Here is a 19,336-nt window from a genome sequence, read left to right as displayed (position 1 = left end):
CTCCGTAATGTGTACACATATGTAATCCATCAAAACGACCTAAGTTGGAGACTATTTGCAGTTACTCATGTAGCTGGTTTATGTATCACAATGAAAGGGCCACGACCGTTTAAAAATAGTCTGGGAGAGGGTAGTACGAGCCCTGCACCACGGCAGGGCAGAGCACCTGTACCTCAGTCGGTCCTGAGAGAGAGATGCCCTGTTTGAGTAAACACAGCAGCCACGGGGGATAAACAACAGCTGCCAGAGTCAGCTAGTGACTGTTGACCTCACAAATACACACAGCACTCACATGTGGTTTGGGTGTGTGTGGAGATGTTTGTCTAACTGTAAAGGTTACAAGGGGCTAATGAATCAGAAGCAAACACAGGGTAAACACTGTATTTGTCCTGATGCATTAGGTAAATCAGTCATTCTCTATAAAAAAAGAACAGCAGTGAATATCATAGCTAATAGTGAATTTAACCACAATGCATTAATGCTCGAAAGCAAGTGCACTTAATCCCAGTGTATACAATAATTCCCTTTAATATGTCTACAATAACTGGGCTACATGCCAAATGCAGCTCCTGATAAGTGGAGTTGTTGTGTCTGGTTACGTGATGCCAGAGATCCACGGCACGGTCAACAGCTCTTGAAAACATTTTGGTGTATGTCTCTCTAGAAACAAACCATTTAGACCAGTAAAACAGCTCTTGACTCACCACTGAGTGACGAAGTGAACAAACTTCTCACTGAACTGGCTCACAGGAAGAACCGGGGGATCCTGTAAAGAGGAACGACACAAGTGAAACACAGGTAACATTTTAATCTGGGATGAAGATGACTCGATGCACTGACTGAATAACCCTGAAGTATGACGTCAATGAAAAGATTTAAAATGACTGTTTGTCATAGCAAGCGTAGATTTACCCTGAATTACTAGTTTCGCTCCCCGTTCACTCAACCCTTCACCCTACGCCACTGCCTCAGGCAATACTCATATGCACATGCACATTACCGTAGAGGTGGGACCCATCATGACTGACACGCGCACACACAAAACACAGCTCTGAATTCTGTATACACACAGAACTATTTGATCTGCAAAACTTAAAAACTAGTCCACATAATCATGACCATTCTTGAAAACCATCCTCAAATAAACAAACAAAATCTCCTGTCACATTCTTGGTGACAACCTCAGGTACACATTTTATTTTGTCTGTGTGAGATAAAAGTTGAGCTGTGAGAGAAAGGCAAGAAAATCTTTGGACGTAACAAGATCCAACTATTGACCAGCAATTAGTCTGTAGGTTTGGTGACTAAAGAATGAGTCCAATGATCGTTCTTGCAATGTCTGGTTGAATCAATTGTGTTATAAAAAGTAAAATAATCTCATACTTTAAGCCTAGTTTTTGGCTTTTGGTGCAACAAAGCTTAAGCTTAGAATCTAGATTTATTTCCGCTAGGACAGAAACACATAGTATTTCTATCTGTAGATAGCTGACAGAAAACCAAAGTTTCTAAATGCTTTAGTGCTTATATATATATATAAGTACATATTATAGCAAATTGAGCAAATTTAAGAGCAACTTTTATTAATATGCCATTACTGATACAGCAATATATCAGCAAAGAGCCTTGATTCTGTGAAGTTTAAAGTTAAGTACCTTTTTGTATAAAATTGTTGTGGCTGACCTCATAGTTTACACTCTGCACTCTTCACCCTCTGTATTCACGACAGCACTGAGTGGAGACTGGAAAGTTTTAATGCGCTTAAAACGTTTCTTCTTGGGTCAACCAATAATAAAAAAAAAAATCTTGTGATTTAAAAGGTAAAAGTGCAAATGTAATTATCGCCATACAAGTTATTATAATTAACTTTAATATGAAAAGAAGACTTGTGTCTTTCTTTGAAAAATTACCCATCTTATAAAAAAAGAGCAAATAGCTCATACAATCCACCAAAGGTCATTGAAATGCCTTTGCACGTGAACAATGCGACTATGTTCTCCGACTGTGGTCGCATGAGAAGATGGCTGGAAAATGCAAGTAGTCATCAATGCTTGGTTATTATAATAGCTCTCTTTGATATTGTGGCTTTTTGCTTCCTCTGAGGAAAGATTTGAATTCAGGTTTGCTGTGCTCCAATTTATTTTAAATTAGTTTTTGCTGTGTTGCTCTGGGAAGGAGCCACGTGCTTAATATGAACACGGTCACTGAAGGCCTGTATGGACTGTTTTACTAAAGTGTTGTTGTTTTCTGCTTTGTTTTATCTTTCGAAACTGAAACGGGGACTTCAGGATAAGTACATTTATTTTATCGTTTAATGTATTTATCACATCTGTCCAGCATTTTCAAAAAAGGACCATTTTCAGAAACATAAGGCTGATCATACCAAATACACTGAGGCTCCAAAAGCTAGAACCAAGGTGCACTTTAATTAAAAGGAATTAAAACTTAATTCATAAGACAATAAATAAATATGAAAGGTGCAGTAAATGCAACTATGCATAGATGGAAATTTTATTTCTAGCTGAACTAAATCTAAAAACTGCTACCAAAATTAACAACAGTAATGGTGTGTGTGTGTGGGTGTGTGTGTGCGGGTGTGTGTGTGTGTGTGTCAGGCTTGCTGCATGTTGTCAGTGTATGCTTTATGAACCGTAACATGTAGAACAGCTGTGCCATATTGACCCTCTATTACCGCCCCTCACCTCATTACGCCATCTATTTTCCTACTGTTACTCTGCTTCTTTCCCTTCCTTTGACTGTCGTTACAGAAAGTTGTCAATACTAATGAATATATTAAAACATGTCACAGAGCATTGCATCCTAACAAAACAAAAACACGTTAAAATGTTTGAATCAGCAGGCATACAGTAGGTTTAAATTAAGTTCTAAAATATGCACACTAGTGACATCCAATGATACAAACAAATTCATCAATAAAAACACACAAAGAACTCAGCTAGGTGCAAAAATCATAAAGCCTGGGTCCACAGCCAGGCATTTATTCAAATGCAAAGAATTAAACCTCTTTACATCTGAAGCCCTGCTGTGCCATTAAAAACACCTCTGGGCAGTGTTCTCCATTCCTTAATGCTCTGATCGACAGGCTCCCGCAAAGCATGATGCATGAACCCATTTAAATTAACAAAGGAATAGGTTCCTTCTAATCTCACTGCACTTCACAGTTCTGCCGCCGCTTGGATGAGCAATATATCATAGCACATACACAAACACGCATGCACAAACAAATGCCCTTGAGCACCGCACGCCACAAGCCTCAGTATGCACTCCGGTTAGAGGGAGTCACACAATATTAAGGTGTACACACACACACACACACACACACACAAGCACAAGATCTATTAGGCAAACACTATGCTCAAAGTGTTGTGTCGGCTAAATCTGCAACAAAATCTCTACCTGCACTTTCCCCACATATCTGCATGCACATGCATCTTTCTGCAGACAAAAACATGCACATTTATGCATGTATTCATGTCTCCAGCTGAGAGGAACACCGCTGCAGCTTTGATGTGGCAGCGGGCGACGGCACAAAAGACCAGCAGGCTGATGAAAGTGGCTAGTCTTCCCGAATTATTCCTCTGGTTGTCAATGTGCTCCACTATGAGACAGAACACACACTACGAGGGTACAAGGGTACGGGTAAATATACATGTCATTGCCATGAAGCAATTATTAGGCAAAATTAGATCAGTAATTACAGGCTTGAAAATAAAGTGGGAGTTCTTTATTAGTAGAGCCACTTACTATTCAACAAACAGAGGAGAGAGGCACATTAATGAAGGAGGACAGCGGACAGATGGCAGGAACAACTGCAGAGAACTTCTCATTTAAGATTATGGCTGAACGGGGTGAGCTTTTTTCTCTATCACGCACCAATATCAACTAACAACGGAAAAAATACACTGAATTGTTAAGTACACGTACAAAAACTTAAATGGACGTCAGGTAAATTCATTAAAAATAAAATTAAACACACACAAGCTCCCTAATAAGCACAACTCTTTGGAATCAGTGTAACTCAGGTGTTGAGTCACTGATAAACATTTAATAAAACTCTCTGCTGTTTGTATCTCTTGAGGCTGTGAGGCTATCGTATCAATTATTGATCATTTTGAAAAAAGCAAACTATGTCCTGTAGGCTGGCCAGGCAATAAAGCAACTTCTAGAAACGCACCCATCAAATATAGCTTTTGTTAACGTCTCAGACCGAACACATTCAAATACTACAGAATCACGATAAACTGTGACAACACAGTAAGTTATTACTTTTTAATTGTGCCGAATGAATCTTCTTAGCCACAAAATATGTTTTGTACAGCTATGGAGAACCAACTCTTTAAGTGTCGATCTACGCGGTAAACAGCCACTTGTGACCACTTTTTCTTCTGCTTTGTTACATATCATCTCTATTGATGCTATAACTTTCAAGGCCACTCTCAATGCTACATTGAATATTTCAAAATCTTTGTCAGATCACTGTTCAGACATCTTTGAGATACACTCAGATGAAAGTCATAATATATTTGTGTACCAACCATTTGTTAAACTCAATACGTACCTTGTGTATTCAAAAAGAAAAAAAAAGGAGAGAGAAGCAGACTGCCACACCTCCGCCCCACCACGCTCATACCTCTAGCTACAATAATATAAATGATCCACTCACAAGAGCATATTACTCATTCAGCCATTACAGGGACTTTCAAATCCCCTGTGGATAAGTCACACACAATATCAAAGCATCACAGCCACAGGAATTAAAACATGTTTGGATCACGTCTACAGTACATACTAATGAGCAATAGTTTTATAAAATGTCAAGATGTAGTTCATCACACCTGCTGTATATTAACTACTCCATGACATGTGTGCCATAGCCCCAAACACCCTAACACTAACAAACATGTACTTCTTTGCAATAGTAGCGTCCTCAACATTAACATTTACTCTAAGCAGCTGCTTCTTTCCAGAGAGAGCTTATCCTCTTGTCTCTTCAAAGCACTGCATTAGCCGGGACAGTAAGGCAGTGCTGCTTCGCCAGGGACGACAGAGAAGGTTCTCTCGCCTCAAGGGGAGACGGCAAAGGGCACGGGAAAAATAGTTTGAGTGATGGCTACGTCTAGCTGAGTAATGAACAGTTCAGCCCAGGTCAATCCATTACAACCAAAAGCATTTAATTATTAATTACGGCCAATCTATAGGCAGTTAAGGACAAGTGACACTGTATGTTTAATGTGCGATATGGCTGGCAATGGGGGGGCACTGGGGAGGGCCGTGTTTAGGCTGCAAAGCAGTTGAGGTATTTTTTTTTTTTTTTTACTATTTGTGTACGTCAGCAAAGAACTCAGGGAAAAGGAGAGGGAGAAAAGGTTTCGATTCCTTCCTGTGGTGAAAATGTAAGTGTGTGTGAGCAACATATTCATGAACAGAACAGTAAGTCAATACATAAGGAAACAGAAAACTGCTCCGATGAGGTTTCACTGTGTGGTACGAATGTTTTTGAAGGATCTAAACTGATAAACTGAGTGTTTGGAAAAAGAGACAAAATAATTTTATCATGAAGATTAGGATGCTACCAAGGAAAACTCAAAATAAAGAAAATTATAAATACCAGATTTTACTGAATCCTAATTTCTGCTCACACTGCTGTAATACACCACTTGTTTTTTTTATTATTTATAATAGGATTTGTATCTAAGATCAATGGAAAGTGGTACAGAATGAATTCAAGGTTGTTAAGAAAAGAAAACTAACTACCCTATCTGAGTGTAGATCTGTTGGTTATAACAACATTTTATGAAATATGACCTTATTGTCAATAGTTGTTTTCTTTTGTTCACCTTTAGTTGTATGTTTTTCTATCATTTTGCTTTTCTACATCTTATATGTTCTGTCTTATATGAAATAAAGCTGTGAATTATTAGATGGTTATTAAAGGCGGTATTCAGTGCTTCTGTATCATTCTCTCTCTTTTTGGTTTTATGCTTGTGTGTTAAGACTTCTTCCTCAAAAAGAAAAAAAAAAAAAACAGTCAGTGCAGTAACAGAGCAGTCTTAGTTAAACACAATTGTGTATGCTTTTGCACTGGCTGTGTGTATACAGAATTCAGAGCTGTGTTTTGTGTGTGTGTGTGCGCGTGTCAGTCATGACGGGTCCCACCTCTACGGTAATGTGCATGTGCATATGAGTATTGCCTGAGGCAGTGGCGTAGGGTGAAGGGTTGAGTGAACGGGGAGCAAAGCCGCCTGAGTGGCTTGCTTCATTAGGAAACAAAATATAAGCTTTCCGGGCCATTAGGACTGACTTTAGATGCAAAAGCACATAAGACGACGACTCACCTCATCAACGATGCATTGCAGTAACTGGAGAGGCTGGAAGAAGCAGAGGGAGATGGAGAAAAAAAGAAAACAACAACAAAAAAATAAACATGTCAGCGTACATGGAATTTCTTGGCAATCTGGAAAATCAATAGTGTGATAAAAAGTATTAATCAAGCGAAGCGAGCTCAGGCAAAGCCACACTTCTGAATGTTTTCATTATTCCATTATGGCACCTAATGTAATACCAGCAGTTTAAGCATGATCTAATATTTTGTTGCACAAAAAAAAAAAAAAGCAATTTGAGTGTTTCATCAAATGAGAGAGTCAACCAAGAGTGACAGACTATAGAGTGGGAGACCTCTAGCTTCGTTCTTCCTATTCCATGGCAATAAAGCTTACCATTAAAGATCCTTGGCTTTTCTGAATCTGTAGGGCAAGGCAGAAAAAAAAAAAAAAAAAAGAGACGAGGCAATATGTAATTAGCGTGTCATAATCAAGACGATGCACTTGGACACATTATGATCACTAGGAGAAAATTATTGCTTCCCTGTTGGCAATTTGTGAGTACGTGTGTTAACACCGATCACATAATGAAAACACACAAATGTTAATGGTCTTGCTTTCATTTGTTGAGAATGGGGGTAAAAGAGCCACTAATGCAGCGCTTTTATTCCTGCCCTCCAGGTTATCAAGATGAGCCGGGACATAGACTGACTGTTAGGAGCAGTGCAGAAGAAGCTTTGTGGTGAGCATGCTCAGTTTGTCGGTTTCACAGGTGCAACAGTGACATTTAACAGTTCAGGACGTCGCAAGCTAAATACGTGATGATTTTCTTTGGACAACACAAAAAGGGTGAGGTTACAACAACACCAAATAACTAGTGATAGAAATCAGAGTGATGAAAACTGATTAAAATACAACTAATATGTTCTAATGGTCTACAGTTCAAACCAAATTCAAACATATGAGAGGACTGTGTTTTTAGAAACGTCACCGCAATCACCACCTTTATCTTAAAATGTAAGACAGTGCAGTCCAAGTACGGAAAGCATTTAGTTTTCCAATTTAAACCCCTCCCAAGGTAGAATTCATCAGGACAACCCTTTTTAATTCCTAAAAACTTAAATGTATAACTTCATCACGCGGACTAAACGATACAAGGCTCAAAACCTCGGCTCAGCTAAATGTCTAATAATGTTTGGTAAATAAATTGCTCATTTTTCCGGGTCTTTTGACAGTGCATTTGAGCACTTATTGATTCACTCAATTAAATACAGGTTTTCACAGTGTGTAAATACCAAGAGACTCCTAAACTGCCTCTATATCCAGTTTTGCCTGATTCAGACACATTAAAGGCAACTATGGAAAACTAATTTGTTCAGAAATAATTACTAGAACAAAATTGCGTGCTGCTTCAGGGGTTGAAATTGGATAGCGGGAGACTAACTTATTCAAACATAATTGAGCACTTATCCTTCCTGTACCGGGTAGCTTGACCACACATAAAAAAGAGAAAGGTTTAATAATGCCTTTCCCACTTAACTGAAGCTCCCATCGCTGCATGCTTATTATGTGGTAGATATATCATCCTCCTCATGTTCATCCTGAGGCTAAACACTGTTTAATCTGATATTTAAAACCAATATTAAAAGATTTTCAAACAAGTTATTTCCTGACACCTGAGCTAACAAATACAAACACATGTGCAGTGAATGAGAGCATGATGTGTAACTCTGTGTTTGAGCTGGGGAGCCTCTCTTATCACACTGGGCTCAGCATGGGGAAGAAAAAGAAGTCACAAAATCAATTTTAAGATGTCAAAAGATTTCTTTTCCTTTCAGGAGCAACTCAATAAACACTATGAAAAGATCAGATGGCTATTTCTTTCAAAGATATTTCTTCAAGGGTAAGGATTCAGGAAAAACTCAACAAGTTTCCCCTTTTGACAAAAAAGCAACACCTATTTCAAAGGTTGACAAGAATATTTTGATTACGGGTAAAGGCAGCGCCACAATGTCACCATGGAGATATAACTATGACAAGAGGGAAAATGGTAAGGTCCTTTCCTCTGTTCTCTTCTTTATTGTAGGTCAACAACAAGTAAATCGCTGCATTAGCTTGAGATGTGCTACCCTGAAATTATAGGCCGTTAGAAATCACACGACAACTGCAGCTCTTCTCTGATCTCCTTCAAACTCACATCCATTCATCCTTAGCCACAAGACTACTGCTGTGATTATCTTCATCAAGTGGCAAATTCAGATTTGCACCACTTGATTGATCAGTCACACAGTAAGCTCAATCAAGTCAACACATGGCAAAACAAAACATGAGCTTTTGTAGACGTTCGAAATGTCTGGATGACGATAATTAGCATGCTAATAAATAGCGTCGGATGTAGTGAAGGTTTTGTTTACGTCATTCGTAATGTAATCTAACGCCTGCGAAGTGAAGCCTAATCACTGGAAATGAAATGTTCATCCAGAAGGACACGTGATCAACTGAAGAGTTCAGAGTGGTTGTAGGGAGCTGAAAGATTACACCAACCGTTGTTTACAACACACATGCAGAACACTGTAGACATGGCTATCATTTCTTTTCCATTTCACTTGAGAGGAAAAACAAAGTGAAAGAGGGAAAGCGTCTATACTATTTGATGGATGCACTGGTGTGTAATGGAAGTTCCTTCGAAAACAAACACACGAAAGACTGACATGGTATTTCATCCTGAAATTCATTCAAATTTGAAAAAAAAAAAAAATATGACAAAATGAAGAGAAACAAAGAAAAACAACCACAGAGCAAACAAAAATACAACAAATCAATCAGAAGCAATAGCGCTGGCGGCTGTATACACATCGCATCAGGTCTGGTGTCTTCAAAGACTTTCAGAGCGAGCCATGCAAAACTCCATTAACTCCTGACAAAGAATGCAAATGAATCCCGACATGTGGTGAAGTGGAATTAAAGAGACCATCTCTAATCATGACAAACATGAGGTGATGGCTCTGCTGTGCGTGCATACACACACACACACATACAAGGACGAGATAATGCGTCAAGAAAAAAAAAAGAAATCAAACAAATGAAAGCAACTGGAAACCACATGCAAACACTTGATCAGAATTTAAAGGGTGAACTAAACTCCCCAAACGCTGCGAAAACTGGCTTTTTTAAAAGTGCAAATCACAAACAATCCAAAGCTGATTTCAACTTTGAGGACTCAACCAATATCACTCACCAGTCCAAAGTAAAAATTTTCATTCTTTCTTTTTTTTTTAATCTTCACTAACTTCTGCCTCTGCCTGTACTAAAATGTTCTCTGTGAAGTGTAGCAGGGGGTTTTGCACAGACAGCTGTGCCAGCGTCTGCAAAAATGACAGCTTAGGCCCGAGGACTTTGGCTGGCTGCGCCTGACGAGCTGGATCCAAGCACTCTCGCCACACTGCTCTGCTACAGCCCGCAGGTGAACTGTCTGCAGTACCATATGGAGTTAGAGGAAAATTAACGCCGAGATGAGGAAAACTGCATAACAGCTATAAACTGAGAGGTGTCTCTGATATTTTGTCTACCCCTTCCGTAGCAATGAGGGTGGACTAAGCTACCATTGATACACTCGCAAAGAAGTAAATGGGGGAACAGCAAACTAAAATCAGAGACGGCCCACAGGCTGTAGTCATACACACTCCACACGTGGAGACACAAATTGTTCACTGAACACTTAAAAATATAAGAACTTCACAAGAAGCATAGCCAGCTACAGAATACAAGAGAGGAGCTACTGAACATTAAGGTTGTAATGTCAGAAGAACGCAACTAGGTGCTGAATAGTTACTTAAAACAACTTGTCTTGGTCTATCTCTAAGCCGCAAACAGACCACATTTAGAGAGTAACATCTTTAAAGAGATGGCAATAAACATTATATATGCTGGGACATTTTATAAAAAGTCTCAGAAGACATTAATTTTCCAAATTTGTTCCCCATTTCCTGTGAAGCCACAGGCAGATGGTGCACTGGTTACGGCACACTCTGCTTCTTTGTTCATTTGACTGATGGAGCGCTCCAAGTGTTGTGTACATTAAACCCACAGTCACTGTCGGGACAAGTGTCCATGGTTGACGTGTAGAAATTAAACATCCAAACTTTTCCATCATATAAAGTTTCCAACCGTAACGTTTACATAATCATCTTTTTTTTTTTTTTTTAGGAGCAACCTCTTTCACGCTCAAATCTGCTCCTTTACATTTCATGAAGGCAGATTGCCACGAGGTAACCTGAGGTAACCAGATTCAGATTGCTCAGCCAGGGATTACGGACATAAACCCATCTTAAAGGGCTAATTAAGACTTGATGGGATTGGGAAGGCACTTCTGTGGTCGGCAATTACATTTGAGGAGGATTTTAGCTTAGTGTAGCGAGGGGAAAAAAATGAACTCAAATGGTAGATTTACAGATTTAAAGTTCTCGTCTATATCTAGATGAGAGGAAATACATTGCTTGAAGATCTTATTTTTATTTAAGAGATTTACAACATATAATAAATGCCTCTTGTAGGAGAAAACTATCCTAAAAATACTAGAAGAAAATTAATAAAATCCTTGCAAAAAAGTTTTGTATCAGGTGGAATCTATAATGTGATTCAAAAGCTACTTAATACATAAGGAAATCAGATATTAGGGATGTCCTGATGAAGTTTTTTTTTGCCCCCCGATCCAGTACCGATCTTTTAATATTCATCATCAGCCAATCTGAGTCCTGACCTGATCTTAAATAAACAAAATGTCCTCCGAAGACTTTTTTTTGTCTTACTCATTCTCCTAGATCACATGTGCACAGTGCATCTGCATCTGCACTGGTCTAACTCCATAACCCTCTGTGTAATATTTTAATATTAGACGCTGTCTCAAGGAAATGCTCTCTTCTTTTAAATGCAGCGTTCAGTGTTTGTTGTTGTTTCTGTGCAGACTTTGCCTGAGTGTACTTAGTGTATTCCTTTTACTTTTTCTGTTTTTTTTTTGTTTTTTGGTGGTGGTGATTTTGTTCCTCTCTACAACTTTAAATTTTGGAAGCTCTGATGGTAGACAACCGCCATTAAAACAGAAGAGGAAGAAGATGCTTACGACAAACCTGAAATAAATAACTACAAAAGATCAGGCTTGGATGAAGCCCAATACTGATCCGATCCAATCTTTTTAAAAATGCCTGGATTGGCCCAATGCCGGTCTCCCTACCAGATATGCTATCTTTGTCAATGTCAATATAATATTCATTAAATCTACCAAAAAATCATAGTGTTTTAGATGTAAATCAACCACAATGAGCCATAAATACAAACAAATACAAATGCAACATTAAAAAATACTTACCTGTGGATAGGGGAACATGCCAAGCGCCAGCTGTGTAGAGAAGAAACCAGTAATCAAGTTATCAAGACGTAAAGATATCTTGAAAAAGAGCTGAAGAAGTGAATGGAAAAGTTGATTTTACTACTGACAGGTAAAATGTGACTGTGTGTGACGTTAATCAGTACATAAAACAAGAGTCTTAAAAGTCTATACTTTGACAAATTATAAACCAGTTTTTGTAAGGGCACTGGATTGAATTCCATTAGACTAATAAAGGTGTCTGATAATGTATCCACCCCTTGTATATTGTCATCTACATGGTCACATATATAACATAAGCAAGTCTTTCCAATACAAGTGTCTTAATGGCACAGAGTTAAAATGAAGGAAAATGGTTGTGAAGCCACAGAAGCGTGGAGAACTTAAGACTTTCAGTCTTTGAGGTAAGCTTAGTGCCCACCTGCTGATAACACTTCCTCATCAAACAACATCAGCTATTAGTTAATAACCCCTCCACAATTACCACCTGCAGGGTAAAAAACAGAGGGATAAAGAGGAGGAGGACAGGATTGTGGGGTGTGTAATGTGTGTATGTGTGTTATTTTCCCTGGGGTGTTGGGTGACAGCTCTCCCTGACATTTGGCAATTCACTTGGGGTGGGCAGTTTTCATCTTGGTCAAGGGCAGCTTATTGGCAACATTACGTTATTAAAACGTCAAAACGCTCACCTCTTCCCTTGAACATAAATAGACCAACTAGTAGGCTAAAGATCAATCCAGACTGAGTAAGACTGCAACCCATTTCATTTAGCTTAATGCACGTAGGTACAGCTAGAAACAAAGAGACCAGAGGCAGAGGGTCCGCTGATATTAAACTCCATCTTTATCACACAGAGATTATGTCAACGACTTTGACACAGCTCCATCACTGTAAGCTTGTCCATTATTGTTAGAATTGTAATGATATTAAAGGTTATTGACAAACAAAGGTGAACCCCAAATCATTTGTTCTACAGCAGAGGGAGAGCCGGAGACAGAAACAAATGGAGAATCAATAGCATCAGTGGGAGGACAGAGAACAGGGAAAATAATACTGAAATTAAAATGTTATTTGAAAACACAGGGTGTCAATCAGGAACTCCCTCAGTGCTATATACAGACTATGAACAGAGATACCAACACAGATGGAGACACACTCACGCTAGAATTATTGTCTTCTGCATACACATCCCACAATCCTCTCCGTGTACAAATTCCTGATATTTTAAATCGTTATACCTCCATGAAAGAGATGCCCACACTCCACACGTCGGCATGGATTCCATACTGCTCCCCTGATATCCTTTCCGGCTGTGGAGCAAAAACAACCGACTGTGAGAATGAAATTAATTGCCAACTCGTAATTTTTATCAGTAGAAAATTACATCACATATGTCTAAATTTGAGGGGGTCACTCACCGCCATGTATGCATTAGTCCCCACGTATGTTTTGGCAATAGAATTCACCAACTGCAAATAAAGTTAACAGCCTGTAAGCAAACACTAATGGTGCAAAACTATGAACATTTGCTTTATTATCCTGCATTAGAGAAGAAAAAAACCGAGTTGAGCCTACATTAACATTAGCTTAATCTATTGACTTGTCTGCTTGATATTTTGAGCAGCACTCAACCCTTGCACAAGGGAACAGGCATAAAGCAAGGAGACATCTAGTGAGTGTGTGTGTGTGTGTGTGTGTGTGTGTGTGTGTGTGTGTGTCATCAATGACAAGACTGTGATAATGAGTGTCTGTTCCCTTATGGCTGTTTTTTTTGTCTTCTTTTTTTTGAGCATGCCCTACAAAATGTGAAAGAGTGTATGTGCAGGAGAGAGACAAACAGAAAAACACAGTTATAAGGACAGAGGACGAGTCACTGCTGCATGCGTTACACAGTGAGGATGGAAAATTCACCTTGGAGTTGCCAAAGAAGTGGAGGTTAAAAATGAATAACAATTTAACACAGAAGGGACACTGTGTGTGTGTGTGTGTGTGTGTGTGTGTGTGTGTGTGTGTTTAAAAGGGAGACAGAGTCCTCAGGGTTGACGTTTTGGGAAACGGTGAAGGTCTGTCCCCGATGATTACATTACAAAACACACACTCTCTCTCACACACACATACACACACACACACAATGACTCGGCTATTGTCTGCCACCCACGCTTTCCCCCAATCTACTGAATACATATCAATGAGGCCTGGCGTTGTGTGTGGGTCATAATTATAACAAGTGATTTCATTTGGAGGCTGCAGAACAATGGAGGTAGAGGGGGGGTTAATGTGAGAGGAAGACCCTCGGGACAGCACTGATGTCTTGAGTTGGAAATGAATATAGTGATTGACAAGCTGACCATATGCACACAGATCTGTGCACACACCTCTTGAACAAGACGGTGGCCATGCATACACCGATCAGGCATAACATTATGACCACTGACAGGAAGAGTAAATAACATGGACCATCTTATGACAATGCAGTGTTCTGCCAGGAAATGTTTGGACCTGGCATTCATGTGGATGTTACTTGGACATGTAGCACCCACCTAGACCAGACCAGGCACCCCCACCCCATAGCAATGGCAGCAGCCATCCCCAGCAGGATGCAGCCTGACACAAGCACGCACACAAAAACGGTTTAGGAACAACGAAAAAAAATATGAAAAACAGCACATGGTGTTTTACTAGATCCCAAACTGATCAAGTATCTGTGGGATGATGCACAAAGGCCCCTCCCCTCAACCCATAGGACCCAAATGCCCCCACTAACAACATCCTGCTGCCAACACAGGACACCATCAGAATCCATCCTCTGATATTATTACGTAGGTGGTCATAATGTTATGCCTGATCTGTGTATATAACTGTTTTTTCTCTTCCGTTACACTCTCCCATTCTCTCTCTCTCTCTCTCTCTCTCGCTCACACAAACAAATCAGTGTACCTGCGTGCTGACACCAAAGTCACAGAGCTTGACTTGTCCTCGGGTGTTCACCAGCATATTGGAAGGCTTGACATCTGCGGAGACAAACGGCTTGATAGAACTGCAACATCAGCACTCCGCAGCTTGTCTTTATCAACTCTGCTCTTTTTTTAATAACAAAGAGCCCACGCAGCTACCTTACTCACCTCTGTGAAGTATCTTCAGGCTCCACAGATAAGTCAGGCCTTTCACTACCTAGAGACACAGGCAAAAGAAAAAAATATTAATTTCAACAACACCCGGCAGAAGACTTAATTAACTGGATTAATGTGAAGTGCTTGTTGTTGCTTCAGCTTTAAAAGAGACCAATCCTACGTCAACACCCTTGACCTTAATATGGAATTTAGACAATTGAGACTTTAGTCAATACGGTTACGGCTCAGTGTTGAAACAAGTCCTGAGAGCTGATTCTGTCTTGAGTTTTATCCAGATACACTGCCTGGCCAAAAAAAAAAAAAAGCCGCCAAATGGATTTAACTGAGCAAATAGGTACGAGCCTCCTATTGGATAATTACTGCATGGGCGATTATCTTTTAGCTGGCAACAAGTTATTTAACCACATTCCAAGATGACAATGCCAGGATTCACGGGGCTCAAATTGTGAAAGAGTGGTTCAGGGAGCATGAGACATCATTTTCACACATGGATTGGCCACCACAGAGTCCAGACCTTAACCCCATTGAGAATCTTTGGGATGTGCTGGAGAAGGCTTTGTGCAGTGGTCAGACTCTCCCATCATCAATACAAGATCTTGGTGAAAAATTAAGGCAACACTGGATGGAAATAAATCTTGTGACATTGCAGAAGCTTATCGAAACAACAAACAAACAGCAAATGCCTGCTGTAATCAAAGCTAAAGGCGGTCCAACAAAATATTAGAGTGTGGGACTTTTTTTCTGGTGGGCTGGCAGTGTAATACCATGTCCACAGAGGTCTCTAAATGAAGGCTGTTCTCAGTCACGTTTTCAATTACTTACTCATTCTTCTTTCATTCGTTCTTATTCATCTATTTAATTTTATTGACCAATGCATAGAGAACAGCTTTGTGTACCTCATGACCAGTGACCTGGTCATAAACAGATCACTAGGAGTGGGGACAGATGATATTCATCCTGAAATTGGGATGCTCTTGTCATGGTTACACACCTGTCTTTGTTATATTGATTTTGGCCATGACTGCTTGGGTATCAGAAGTGGTATTGACTCCTACATAAATGTATTTTTTTTTTCTTTTGCTACTCTAGTCTACATTTTCCTGATAAGAATAAGGTTTATAAATTTGTTGTTCAGGGCCTTTTGTGGACATTGATATGAGAGAAGGGGCTATGTTGTGAATTATCCAAACATTACACACACTGTGATGCACTGATTACAACAACAGTTATCATCTTCACAAGTTGCACAAGATATTTAGGAGAAGCCAAAGTTTACAGTGTCAATTTTAAAAACACTAAGGTTATATTAGTTTATACAACCTTTGGGTCTGTCAAACTGTGACGAGGGTTTCTTCCTTATGCTAGGCTTATATTTTTTTGCATCTTCTAATACGCAAAGGTCTGTGTGATGTAAATTTCCTCATCTGAGGCCATGCTGGGTTCTTAATATCCTTAGACTACAAAACAACAGGCTACAAGTCATTTTAAATGGAATCTGGTTTAATCCAAACTGGTGCCCGACACTTGTTCCTGTGTGGCGTTGAGTTGGCTTCAACTATTTTCAGTGTTCAGATGGCACAATGGTGCATCATCTACTCATTTGTGTTTGTTTGATCAGTTCATCTTTAAACAGATGATGACATCCAAGAACGAGCACTTGACCAACACTGTAATGTCAACTCAATGACAGCGCAGCATGCCACGCAGAGCTGTGTACATTTTATTGCTTGTAGTGTGAACGCAGCCTTATGCTCTGTGTAAACGTTGGCGTACCCTCCAGTTTGCTGATCGCTAAAATGGCACCAACTCCCTACGCATCCTCACTCATAGTGAACTAGAAAATAGGGACTATGAAGCAGTATAATAAGAACAAGTATGTGTCTTTGTCTGCAAGGGAACATAATTGAGGCCTGAGCGAGATGCCCTGCAGTTTTTATAGGATAATTCTCTCGACCATGAATCCATCTGCAGCACAGGGTACAGCTGCTCCTCATCACTCAACATTGTAAAGGGAAGAAGGAGGACGTGCCTCGAGCAGAGGAATTCAGCTCTCTTCAAGTCTTAATAAAAGCAAAAAGGATTATAAAATTGACTTAGTGGAGAATCTTCAGCTGCACTAGAGCAGATTTCTATGAAACTGTGATGGCAAAGGTCGAGCTAATTTGTGCATTAAAGCTCTCAACTTGTAAATCGTCTCTAGCTATGGGTAGTTCCTAAAATAACAGGACTCCATATACAAGTAACCAAGGACATACTGCTTAACAGTATGACTTCTCTTCTTCCCTGAGGATTAAGTGAGGGGATAAACATTTAGGGAGGAGCTGGGTACTAATACATTGCTTAGTACTGAAAGAAATTCAGTGAATTGGTTAGGGCACCTAGTAAATAAGTAGTATTACTCATTTCAGATGGGTAAACTTGCTTTGTGGTGATGGGATGTGAGAGATGATTCTAGCCTCAAGGCTCCTGTCATCAAACCCTGATGCCCAACAACCTCCGAGATAAATTAAGAAAACACAAAAGCTCTCAGAAGTCCTGCTGCTTTGAAAGGTTGTGGTGTGAGCGCAACAACTGGAGTGTGCAGCTTCACTTGCACCCTCTTGGGTGCTTTTCCTTCTGTGATAATTAACAACTGTGACAGTGGAAAGGAGGGAAAGCTGTGAATTAGAATTAACACTGACTAAATAGCTGTCATTGTTTGATTACGGACAAAGTTAAAGGAGACAGACAGGAAAAAGGAGGTGGAGACAGGAGAAGGGTAATGAGTGTGGAAAAGAGACATGCATTAATCAACATCAAGGCCATTTTGATCAAAACAGTAGTTTTAACTGAGACTGGAGGATGGGGGAGGGGGGGGGGGAGGGGAGGATAGGAAGAAAACAACACTCACTATATCCATCGTTTCACCAAATAAGGACTAATTGAAAAATTCACACATGTTTCTCTCCATTATTTCATTAATAAATTGTGTGAATTTTTTTTTGCCTCGAGCCTGTTCTGTGTGCAACAAACAGATAAGAGGCCACACTAAAAACTGCAGCTACCAGGGAGCAACAATGATGATTTATAATGATAGTTAGATGTTCCTCAAAACACTCAGATATTGATAAAGATATATAACGACGACAAAACATCTAACGTCGTTAAAATGTCTTTAACTCAAATAAAAATAACAGGGAATTTTTGAGTACGTACCGCAACTGCAATCCTCCCCAACACGTGCTCTGGTATTCTTTTGTAGACATCCAGGGATCCACCTGCATAAAATCAAACCGCAAATTGACTCAGGCAGTTAAAAATATCTTTACAGAGTCTCCATATATGTTTTATGAGCATTTAGACATGACTAAAGGTAAGATTTGCATTTCCCACAGTGCTTTGAGCCCACTTTTTGAGTAACATAACACTAAAGACAAATCAAAATGCGTATGTTACATTTATTTTTGGATATTATCAGAATAGACATCCGTCGCTCCAGTGAACTATAACATTATTCACTGTTAGAGTTCAACCTGCTGACACCAGCATTGTGCAAGTATAATTCAAGGTTTTGTTTTCTTACTACTTTAATTGCTTTCTTTCAATATTCAAGCACAAGAGGAAATGACTGATCAAAGAAAAGTTTCATGAAATCAGAGAGTGCTCAGAGGTTACACAGTCTTTGCTGACAAGCTGGCAAATGTGTGAAACAGGGGAGTCGCAGCGATAACACACACTTAAGAACACAGAAAGTCCCCAATCTCACACGGATACAAATACACCGACAAATGCACTTAAGTCGAGATTTATCGCGCCCTTGTAGCTTTTAGCACACGGGCATGCTAAGCAGCTCGCAGCGATCAGACATTCTCTTGATCTGCAGAAGTGTAAATGGACACACAGTAGAGAGACAGAGGACTGCTCCCCAAAGTCTCTTCCACACAACTGTAGCTGGCAAGGAAAAAAAGCAACATACGTGCTAGTTGCTTAAGTCACAGATAAACTCACCGTCCATAAATTCTGTGCAAATAGATATCCTGTTCTCTACAAAAAAGGCACTGAAGAAAGTGATGATGTAGGGTGAATCACACTGAAATCAAGAGCAGAGACAAAGTGATTATTAAAGAACATGGCCCCCCAAAAAATTATTTCTAATATAAATATTTGTTGTTAAACATTATCCTCTGTGTGAATTTCAAGCAGAAGTGGTCAAGTTAGACTGTGAAGGTGCAACAATATTTAAATTTCTCATGAATACACAACGTGCACATACAGTATGTCCATATTTCACCAACTGATTTTAAGACCAGAAGCAATAAATTACTTTTAACTAGGCAGAATTGTGGGTAGTTAGTAGAAAGTGTGGTAGGACAGCAAAATTAAGTGAAGAAATGAGCGACAGTTTTGGTGAAAAGAGGAAATCTGTCAAAACTAACCTTGTACAGAATCTCTAATTCTGACATGATCTGCTTCTGTAGTTCCACCGTAATGTCCAGGGGAATGAC

The 19,336-nt window shown here is 39.6% G+C and overlaps 1 protein-coding gene across 2 annotated transcripts in view; it reads right to left on the bottom strand.

The window, feature by feature from the left end:
- The window catches only part of map2k5 (mitogen-activated protein kinase kinase 5), a 52,173-nt gene that overhangs the window by 15,686 nt on the left and 17,151 nt on the right, over positions 1 to 19,336 (bottom strand). The window contains exons 10-20 of one of the 2 annotated variants that reach the window (XM_084541499.1): positions 19,268 to 19,336; positions 18,840 to 18,921; positions 18,048 to 18,109; positions 14,844 to 14,892; positions 14,659 to 14,732; positions 13,140 to 13,190; positions 12,960 to 13,031; positions 11,704 to 11,733; positions 6,735 to 6,761; positions 6,354 to 6,386; positions 705 to 766 (exon numbers count right to left, since the gene is read on the bottom strand). In XM_084541499.1, the coding sequence (XP_084397625.1) occupies positions 705 to 766; positions 6,354 to 6,386; positions 6,735 to 6,761; positions 11,704 to 11,733; positions 12,960 to 13,031; positions 13,140 to 13,190; positions 14,659 to 14,732; positions 14,844 to 14,892; positions 18,048 to 18,109; positions 18,840 to 18,921; positions 19,268 to 19,336 (611 nt within the window). The remainder of the gene's footprint in view (positions 1 to 704; positions 767 to 6,353; positions 6,387 to 6,734; positions 6,762 to 11,703; positions 11,734 to 12,959; positions 13,032 to 13,139; positions 13,191 to 14,658; positions 14,733 to 14,843; positions 14,893 to 18,047; positions 18,110 to 18,839; positions 18,922 to 19,267) is intronic. The other variant, XM_084541500.1, reaches the window with a different exon arrangement.

This window comes from Chelon labrosus (assembly GCF_963514085.1).
Source record: "Chelon labrosus genome assembly, chromosome: 3".
Classification (NCBI taxonomy): domain Eukaryota; kingdom Metazoa; phylum Chordata; class Actinopteri; order Mugiliformes; family Mugilidae; genus Chelon; species Chelon labrosus.
Note: the sequence above shows the minus strand (reverse complement) of the source record. Positions and strands in the feature narration are given on the sequence as shown.